At 36.9% G+C, this 11063-nt stretch overlaps 1 protein-coding gene across 1 annotated transcript; it reads right to left on the reverse strand.

Annotated features, from left to right (window-relative positions):
• Positions 1-8896: 8896 nt before the first annotated feature.
• LOC122602230 (non-specific lipid transfer protein GPI-anchored 5-like) lies at positions 8897-10779 on the reverse strand. Its single transcript, XM_043774943.1, has 4 exons — positions 10763-10779; positions 9957-10282; positions 9290-9448; positions 8897-9194 (listed from the first exon to the last, which is right to left on the reverse strand). Exons 2-4 carry the CDS (start codon positions 10276-10278, stop codon positions 9166-9168), a joined length of 510 nt encoding a protein of 169 aa, XP_043630878.1. The 5' UTR covers positions 10279-10282; positions 10763-10779; the 3' UTR covers positions 8897-9165.
• Between the last annotated feature and the right edge of the window lie 284 nt (positions 10780-11063).

The raw sequence follows: 11063 nt of genomic DNA on the forward strand, positions 1-11063 counted from the left end.
GATGAGGAAGATTCCAATTCAGGTAACTCCAATTCTAAGTCTAATAGAATAGAAAGGGAGATTCGAGATAAGTTAGTGAATGATCCTCATAACATATTGATAAAGAAAATCTTAACAAAGGAACATCTACTCAGGATAGTGAGTCAACTAAGACCGATTCTACTACCAATGCCTCTACAGAGTCAGATTTGCACCCTTTAATTGTGCATAGACTAGAAAAGAGATTGGGTTATGATCCACGGGCTCATATGAGAGCTAGAGCAGAGATTATGGATTATGATGATTATTATGATCCAGAATCACTTAGAGATCAAATGAAAGAACGATCAGGGTTAACTCATACATCGTCAGAGTCAGAGTCAGATTCGGATTATGAACCTTAGTGCTAATGATTTTTGTTTTTGTAATGATTATAAGATAAATATGAATGTAATTGTTACATTATATTTATGATATAATATTATTGTTGTAAGTTAAAATAGATAAAGATTATAAGATAAATATTAATGTAATTGTTGCATTATATTTATGATATAGTATTATTTATTTTAAGTTCTTCTATGTATTTATACTATTTTATTATGTCTTGACTTATGTATTTATGTTCTTTATCTTTGTATATTTGAATTGTTTGAATTGCAGATAAGCTTCAAAAAATAGGTGCATTGGATGATCTTGATGCTGAAGATGACTTAGACAATGTCAATGGTGAAGATATGGAAGAAGGAGACTTTATTACTTTAGAAGCTAATAGAAAAAGGTTGCTTGATATACCTTTTGACTTTAATCGTGTCTTTAATGAAGATGAAGTCATTCAAGTTGAACCAATAGCTGAAGTAGAACATCTCAATCTTAATCAAATCAGACATAGTCCAGATGAACCTAAGAACACAACAAGTTTGAGATTTGCTGTATCTGCGAACATAATTGATGAAGAACATGAAAATATTTTTGAGTTATACTGGAATATAGATACTACACGAGAGATTGATCTTAGAAGATTCAATATACCTCCGGTGCAGCAAGACCCTGAGTTTATTATTGATTGAAGGGTTCCAGTGGTTGTAACTCGTTCTGGTTTTCATGTGGGTGGAAATTTGAAACCGTCAATGTTTTGGGAATTTATCTCAGACAAGGATGCACCCAAGTACTTCTCAGTGATACAAAGTTGGTTCTATGATCACAGAATCAAATTGTTTATTATCAAGAGAAAGGAAGGATGCCAGTACATGTCGATGAGTCAAAGACACTTCCACTCTCTCAGTGATTCTTATATGATAGATTTGGGAAGACGATGGTTTGTTAATCTTCAAAACAATGGACTTGCAGATTTCTACAAGAATAGATTCAGAGATGAAAGAATTAGAAGTTTCGGTGATAGAGGTCTGAAGCCAGAAGAGAGGTTGATTAAGCCAACACCTTTGAAGAAGATTAAGAATCAAGATGGCACATTTCGTTTTGAACAGCGGAGGATTAAATGTGTTAAGAAGGTTCCCGCTATCAGATGGGATCAAGATATGCTGACGACGATGACATTTTGGCAGATAGATATTAAGTCAGGCAAAGCACAGATGTTTGTTGATGAGTCACAGGAACAGATGTTGCTACGCATGTATGATCCGATGCAGGTTGTTAACTTGTCAAGAGGTGATCAAAGAGGACTTTTGAATACACCTTGTTCAGCAGTGGAATTTTGGAGAGTTGAAGAAAGGCGCTATCGCAACATTCTCGCACATTGTTTACAAGAGAGAATTCATGTGAATAGTACGAGACTTTTGCTTAACGGATAGCTTTGAAGTTCAAGTTTTGAAGACTTTAAAGAAATCTAGTTACAACTGTCAAGGGGGAGTCTGTAGATGCAGATTCGTTGTGACAATCGCAACATAGATTTGATTATCGTTTATGTTTTAGGAACTATGATTGTGATCATTTAAATAAGAACTTGTGTTGACATTTAATGATTACGTTTGAACTTCAATATTATATCTGTTTATGTTTTATATTGTGTTTGTGTGTTATATATTGTTTTGCAGGTACAAGAACATAGAACCAAGGTTTATAAGTGTCATAGAATACTTAAACGATGGTTGGATGTTGTGTACGAGCCACAGAAAGTCAAACAAAGCACCAAAGGGTCGAACCTCGTGCTGACATCATCAGCATGAAGAACTGACCTCGTGCTGACGTCAGCACGAGGTATATCGATTGGTTGCTTAATCCGGCTTAATACTTAATTAAGGCTGAAGCCCACACGAACCCAATACCATTCTAGTATAAATACAAACCTAATCTACGAAATTAGGTGGATCTTTTTAGGGGAATTGTTCACGAATTTATGAATTAAGGCTAATTGTTGCTTGTGTGACCTCCTACACGAACCACAAGCTTCGTGCATCTCCTTAGGTTGATTAACTACTTGTTAATTGACAAAAGGCAATAGAAATCTAGTTATCTCAAGAGGATTCCGCACTCTTGACATAACGAATCACATCTTATTACGATCCATACAACAATAGGGTACCTTACATACGACAAATCGAATATTTAGAAAAATGGCCAGGACCAACGACCGAATCGGCTGGAAACAAAATACACCAGATGCGGTCAAAAATGTCCCAGCTGGAAACACCCAGCCTGGGTCAGGACCAACGACTGAAGTACCCTGCGATGGCGATCAATAAACTGATCACCAGGCTAATCAAAACTCTGACCGATCGACTCAAACCGGGGGGAACGAGGGACATTCTCGATAGGATCCCCTCGCAGGGACCCACCATTATTTGACCTAGGTTACATTCTCCGAAACTATGATCATACGTGAGGCACCTGAGAAGAATTGGAGCCCTTGGCAGCACCAGCAGGGTACTTGACTTCGATGAAGCAACGGAAGACGAGTACGACCCGATAACCCAACCCAGGTGACTCAGAAGGCTCCCAGGACGGGTTAAGAAACACCTATCGGAGTCAACAGCGAAAGCCTCCGGATTCGTACTCCTTCAAACCGTAGGTCCTCTCATAACGACGAAGCTCCCAGATCCGAAAGGCCCGTCCCCTCGAGGGAAGCAATACCCCCAGGGGACGTCCAGGGGAAAACAAGCCTCAGGAACTCTCGAGAGAGCAACCTGCATATGAGATTCGCACCCGCAAGAGGTCGCGCTTTTCGTGAATTGGAAAGGTACCCGGACCTCCGAGACGTGCTCCACGAAGAAGACCTTCGTAGGTATGGCTCTCGGGCTTACGGAGTGCTATCTTCCACAACCAACTCCTGATTAACCCTAGCCACATCTTCCCCACGAGCAACATTCTCTGTTTTTAGATCGTCCACCTTTTTCTTCAAATCTTGAACAATATCTGATGCCTCTACAGAAGTAACAGATCTGGCCTCTCTGGCCTTAAGATCATCAATGGTGGCTGACAGAGACTGCACCTTCAAACTCTTCGACCTGAGGTCTAGACACATCCTTGAAAAACGTCTAGCAGCCCTAGAATCCAGATATGTGTGAAACTGGCGATCTTTCTTTAATACCCGCAAAAAAGTCTCATTATCCATTTCATCTATTTTCTTCACATCCTCAGCATTCATGTTTTCCCCCTCCATCCAACTAAACATCCCATGAGAACCTACAGAAGGAAACTAAGAGAAAAAAAAAAAGAGAGAAAAAACAACACCACTTGGAGGAATAATGAAGCACCTGTCTTGGAATCAGAAGGCTTTTGGAACTCAGAAGCCTTCACATCATCGCCAACTTTCCTCCTTTTCACACGGCCAGCAACAGTGTTCGGGACATCAGAACTAGCAACACCTTTCTTCTTCTTCTTCTTGTTAGTAACAGACACCTCTAAAATCTCCACATCCAAAGTATCCACACCTGGGCCAGAAAGATTCACAGAGCTTGAAATCTCGGGAGGATCATTGTGCGCACCAGAAACATCAGCATTTTCAGAAGGACTGTCAGCAACATTACTCTTTTGACCTCCAACAGAAAGTATTACAGTCACCTCCTTCACACCTTTCCTCACAAATTTCCTAAAAGTCATGTCTAAACAAAATGAGAACAAGAAAAAACAGATTGCATAAACAAACAACATTCAAACAATCCAGCAAAATCAAAACAACAAACCTTACCATCAATGTCTACACCACCAGGAAGAAAACCAAGCACTTTCGCTTTATACAAAATAACATCAGGGTACAAAACCACTCTTATGGGATTAGATCGAATGTATCGACAAAAATCATCAACAGTATAGTTGGTAACAGGATTCTCATATTTCTTATGGACACACAACAAGCTTCTATCAACAACAGACTCGAAATCAGGAGGAAACAGAGAAGACTCCATGAAAACAAAATCATTCTTTCAGCTACGAATATCCAACCCACCCCTACGAAAACAATCACTCTTCGACCGATTCCCTACTGTAACTCATTCACCAGAATGACAAGTTTGCACAAGATGCCTAAACAAATCAAGCGACGGTTTTCCGCCATAAGCCCTACACATAACTTCGAAAACAACTATCCTAGATAAACCTAATGGGGTAACAGTTGAAATATGCACTTCAAAATAATCTAGTACCTCAAGAAGAAAAAGCGAAAAGGGATATCTCACATTCCCCTCGGACATCGATTTTATATAAAACCCAACATACCCCTCTGGCGGGGTCAGAATCGTTTCCCCATCAATAGGAAGCCTAAAAGAACCTATATTTCCAGGAAAGTTGATACGAAATTGCCCCTGAGTTGTCATGAACTCAGCTCAGACCAAGTCAGCCTGGACTCAGACCAAGTCAGCCTGGACTCAGCTCAGGCCATGATGATGTTTCCCTCAATGGCACACTTTGGGAAGATGATTGGTGATCCTATCTGCCCCCTAGGATTCACCTTACTTAAGTGGGAAGACTGAAATGTTGGGGGGAAGTTTGAAGATCAGCTCGCAAATTCGTCCAATCTGGGTCAGCTTGGAAGAAAAGTCAGCTTGGGCAGAGTCAGCTTGGAGCAGAATCAGCTTGGGATTTTCAAACACTTATCTGTTTTGATGCTTTCAATAATAAGGTCAAGTCATGTGATTAACACGTGTATATGGCTATTCTAGATGGTTCTGAATAAAAATAAGAATTCAGTTTCATGTTTTTCTATTGTTATGGTGACACCTGATCGTGGGAGAAGAAGAATACAAGTGGGAACCAGAGAGAGAACCTTCCACTACCCTATAGTTGCAGATTGTGCTCTCCATTCCTATTGGTTGATTAATAACAACCTTGTACTAGTTGTCTAAGGTAGAATATTCCTTTTCTCTTGTATTTCCTCTATAAATAGAGGCTGCCATCCATTGTAAAACTCCGAGTGTGTTTATGAAAAGTTTGATAGTGCTGAATTCTATTCATTTGAAAATCTTCTTTACTTTTATGGATCTTTGATCTTGGTGGTTTGAAGTGGTCCCTTTATCAGTAATCTTGGTGGCTTTGCCTTTATAGATTATTGTGGTGAGATCTTAAAATCTTCATTACTTTTATCTGTATTTGTGGTGGCTCAACCTTTATCAAATATAGTGGTGGTTTTGGAGTGTTTTTGGTATTTGATCCTGGTGGTTCAGTCCTTTACGAGTCAAGTATTAGATTCTTATTTATCCTTGTTTATTTGTTCTTATTTCAGTTTATTTCCACTGTTTCATTGTTGCTATATTACTTGTTCATATAGTCAGCTTGGACGTGTTTTGTTATAAATTTAGAAAATTCCTACAAAAATAGTTTTTAATTCCGCTGTGCTTGTGTTTTGTGAGTTGACTCAGTCTGACCCTGAGTATTTCACCTAAATTTCACGTCAAAAGTACTTTTCCACAAATTTTTCTAATCTCGACCGAATCACAGTCGATTCAGTCACTTTTATCCCAGTTTTTGACATCAAAATAACTACGAGAACGGTTAAGATTAAGAAGACAAAAGCAAAAAGAAGAACGTACCTACATGAGCAATCGGAAGCTAGCAATCGCCAGAAACCCTAGGAGAGAGACAAAAAGATTTTTTGAGTGTTTGAAATAAAATAAGAATGGAAAAGGAAATTCAAATATATATATATATATGCGGCTGCTTGCGATTCAGAACCGTCGATAAGGTCACCTTGAGATACGTGCACATCTACCACACTTAAATATCCTTCAAATCAATTTAAATTCAACAATTTTACATGAAACCCCCTTCAAGTACAGGAAAAGTCAATAAAAGTCCAAGGCAACGACTATTTTGCAAAAAACTCGCCCCCTTGGACTGGGGGGCTTGATGGTATACCCCTCCTGCGATACGCAGAACCTGCAGCCCAGAGCATCATTAGAATGCGCTATGGCACGAAGGAATACCATACATATGTAAATGATAAAAAGGAAAGAAACTAATCACCCATAAATCAGGGATTTGCTTACACCTTTACTAGCAGATAATTAAGGAAATGGTTGAGAAAGATCGGAGACCTAGGAAACCCTAAGGAAAAGTCCATATGGCGCCAAACATTTTCCGCCAAAATCCTCCTATAAATAGGAGATCAAAAGACCTCCAAGGGGCATCACGAATATAAGATACACATATACACATACGTACATTACACTCATCTTGTTCGACTGGCGTAAAGAGGCTAGAACCCTACCTAAAGATGCAAAGGAGATGAGATCTAGAAACCTAAAGATGAGGGGGGGAGGGGCGTATGAGGAGAGATGGAGATCTCAAAATGGTTTGTGAGAGACATGAAATTCAAAAAGGCTTTCAAAATAATATTAAAATTCAAAATAATCTGTAAAGTATACATGAACATCCGACAAAAGTCCATTGAAAAACGGGCCGTCTATTTGAATTTGAAGGGGTGAATCTTAAAAGTTAAAGACATTTACACATATACACATACGCACATTACACTCATCACGAATAGGAGATCAAAAGACCTCCAAGGGGCATCACGAATATAAGATACACATATACACATACGTACATTACACTCATCTTGTTCGACTGGCGTAAAGAGGCTAGAACCCTACCTAAAGATGCAAAGGAGATGAGATCTAGAAACCTAAAGATGAGGGGGGTAGGGGCGTATGAGGAGAGATGGAGATCTCAAAATGGTTTGTGAGAGACATGAAATTCAAAAAGGCTTTCAAAATAATATTAAAATTCAAAATAATCTGTAAAGTATACATGAACATCCGACAAAAGTCCATTGAAAAACGGGTCGTCTATTTGAATTTGAAGGGAGAGAATCTTAAAAGTTAAAGACATTTTAAGACATGGTGCATTAGGAAGCTTGTACCATGCTTCTTTTGCTTGTACAATGACAAAATATCCAAAGTATCCTTGTTAAATGCTTATATAGATATCTATGAATTAAGGGTAAAAATGTAAAATTGCATGTCCCAATTTATGTAAACTTTCAACAAGGTTGGATAATTTTTAATTAGTATAGATGTGATAAGAGAGAACTATAACAGCACCCGCGCCTATTATCTGAGATGGACCACAATATCACGTGGTACTTTCCAAGCTTTAAGTAAGCGATTCACACTTGTCGTGTCTTTAAACTTCAAAGTGACCAATTTGAATCTGATCGTAGAAACAATAAGCTCCATAATGATGTCAGGAGGTCGGGCATGATTAGAAAATAAGATATTGTTTCTTTGCTGCCAGACGAAATAAGCTGTAGCTGCAACCAGAAGTCTTCCAATAACATTCTTTGCAGATCTAGATTTCGCTTTGAATGTAATCCAATGTCTTCCCACTCATCACATAAGAAAGGAACTCCAGCTAATCTTTTAATTTTATTCCAAACCTGTGAGGAAAAAGACCATTCAAAGAATAAGTGAGCATGGGAATCCGGTCCTTTGCTGCACAACGAGCAATAGTAGAGGTTGTAGCTCGTTTTCCTTTGCATGATACCTTGTGATATTTGTTGTTCATAGTAGGTTGTGATCATGGTTTAAGTTTAGTCACATCTAAATTTGGAGGCTTATTTGCTTGTCTCAGGTCATTTCGTAACCCCTACTATATGCGTACTTTGGGGGTGAAAAGATACTCACTATATGCTATGGGCTAATGGAAAGATACTCGCTATATTTCTTTGTGCTATTACATTTTTATAGGTAGACATGTATTCTTGGTTGTAACAGAGTGAACGATGTTAAACATATAAGTTGTTGTAGCTTATGTGAAAATAAGCCGTTGATGTTATATATGATACTTGTTGATATACTTATATATTTAGAAAATGACATGTAAACTAGCATGCATTTTGGTTTTTATGGCCATCACAAAACCTATATATATGCTTCACATCTTAACAATATACATATAGGTTTTTATTGTCATCACATAACCTTTTATTTCACATTATATATAGGTCTTTACCGATATCACGGAACTTTAATATATATTTCACATCTTATTAGTATTATAAGTTTGCCACCACACAACGTTTTATTTCAGATTATATATATAGGAATTTACTGTCACCACAAAAGCTTATTATATATTCCACATCTTAATATATTAATATAGGGTTTTATTCTCATCACGGAACCTTATATTTATACAATTCACATCATATAATATTTTCTCGAATCCGAGTATATTACATTATAATAGAACATACCATGTCCTCGTATCCGAGCATAGTAGTTTAAAGACCCGTGTGTTCATATAGAACTTTGTTTCATGAAATTTTCCAAGTTTATGTCCACATAAGTGATACCCAATTTGTATATAAGGTTTTCTCAAAATAAACTCCAAAAGTAAAAATTAATTTGTATTGTCATCTATCTTGAAATTTAGAAGTATTTTATGGCATAACTACTCTTACAAGGTCAGTATTTTACAACAGGATGAGGACTAGATTCAAGAGTTAGCCGAAGCAATTAAGTGAGGTATAAAAACCTTGAGAAAGAAGAAAACATATATTATAATATGATGATCGATGTAATCACTTGAAAGGTTATAACGTTACATGCTCAAGGAAAACATTAAAAAGATAGAATATCGATCAAGTAATTGTAAGCACACATAGTTTATTGTAGATAATGTATCTCCAGAGGAGTAGAAGTGATAGCTAAAGTTTCAAGGTAACAAACAAGAGTGAAATACTCAACATCAGTATCTATTTTGTTTTGTAATCGCCCCAGCATCAGCATGTCAAGGACTTTCGAGAACTTGTTTGGGTCCTGTTTTTCGTTCATCCATCAGAAGTTTCTTCAGGTTATATAGGTTTGTGAAAAGAATAATATACATAGGCTCGAGATTATATATAAGTTCATACCTGCGATGAATAGTCCGCCAGTAGGCGAAGGTCCATTTGAGGTAGATCCCTTTGATTTTTTTGGAGATTCTACCGGAGCCATTGTTGGTACAATTGAGTTAAGATTCTTTGAACTTTTTGGAGATTCAGCAGGAGCCATAGTTGGTGCATTATTTTCAGCTGAATTTGTCAAATAGTTAAGTTTGTGAGCGCACAAACAAACAATACAAGTATACAACCATATTTTCATTTACATCGTAGTCAATATTAGGGAATAGGTCATCAACATTTGATAGTCAATAGTAGGTAGTTTTCTTCAATTTAATAACTAAACGTCAAGATTCAAGCCTGGGACATATAGAGATGCAAAGCCTTCCACCTCGCCGGTGAACCACTCAACAAAGAACTCATTGATATAGGTCATCAAAGTATAACGTAATTTATAAGCATGTTTAATTTGTTTCATGTATTTTCCTTCCATTGTATTATCAAGTGTTTTAACTACATTTTTTGAACATTAACTGAACTGTGTTAAATACTAACTTTAATTAGATACATAAAGTTGGTTTATAACTTTGATAAAAATAAAGATTACAATTACCAAGTGATAAAAAAAAAAATACATATATATCTTGAAAAATATGTGACACTGATGAAATAGATCGCATTCAAGAATGTGTTTTTATACCTTGGCATCGGCTAACAGGTGGAGTCTTCACGTCACAAACACTAGGAAGTGCTAATGCAACGGTTTTGTTGATACTGATTCCTAACCCAGTCAATGTACTACCGTCAAGTGCAGCGCAAAGACATTTTGGCTGTGACTTTACAACATTAGCAAGTGATGAGCAGCAAGAAGAAGATGGCATTTTCGAACTTCCAGTAACGTAGTTCAGGCAGGGAGACATTCCAATAAGAACATTGATACACCCTGATTGTGCTATTGAACCTTCCCAAAACATAGTTACAAGGGAAAATGCTGCCAACACTAGAATACCACTTGGAGCCATTTCACTATATATGTTGAAATGGTTTACTTGTTTGATTAAATTTTTGAAAACTTTTATAGGCCAAGAGTATTGTGCATTTACTTTTAGATGCTATTAATTAATACACTAGCCTACAATTGTTTTCAGATGCTTATAAATTAATACAATAGCCTACAAGTTGACCTTTCACACAGTAACAAAGATAAATGAAAGAGACCTATTTTGAGGGGATTTACAACCGGTTTCTATTAAAGAGATTTCTTTAATATTTTTAAACACCATTTTTAATTGCAAAACTGGTCTCCTTTATACAAATCCCCACTTAATTAGAAACTGGTTTTCTTTATGTATGTATACAAACCTCCTCTTAGTTAGAAACAGGTCTCTTTTCATTTTTATGGATAGCCTTGTTAGAATTTAAACAATTTATCACATACAAATAACACAAATACGTAGCGAAAATAATTATGCAATATATAAATTAACAAAGTTAGTAAATGTGTACCTTCTAGCAAAGCTCCAATAAACTATATATAATTATAGTTTAGGTTTAAAGTAAAACCCATCTACGATCGCACAATTGACACCACGATGTATGCTAGTACCCGATCACGAATCTCACAACCCTTTGTGTTTCCCTTGATGAAGACGAACCCCAAGAAAACCGAAACCCTTTGCGTTGGTTCGGCCGAAAGAAAGGGAAGAGAAAAAGAGATTTTGTATAGGGTTTATTTATATAAAATAAATTGTCATACAAAATGATACAAAATAATAACTTGGTGAACATTAGGGTTTATTTACCTTTC

This window comes from Erigeron canadensis, chromosome 5, assembly GCF_010389155.1.
Source record: "Erigeron canadensis isolate Cc75 chromosome 5, C_canadensis_v1, whole genome shotgun sequence".
Lineage (NCBI taxonomy): Eukaryota > Viridiplantae > Streptophyta > Magnoliopsida > Asterales > Asteraceae > Erigeron > Erigeron canadensis.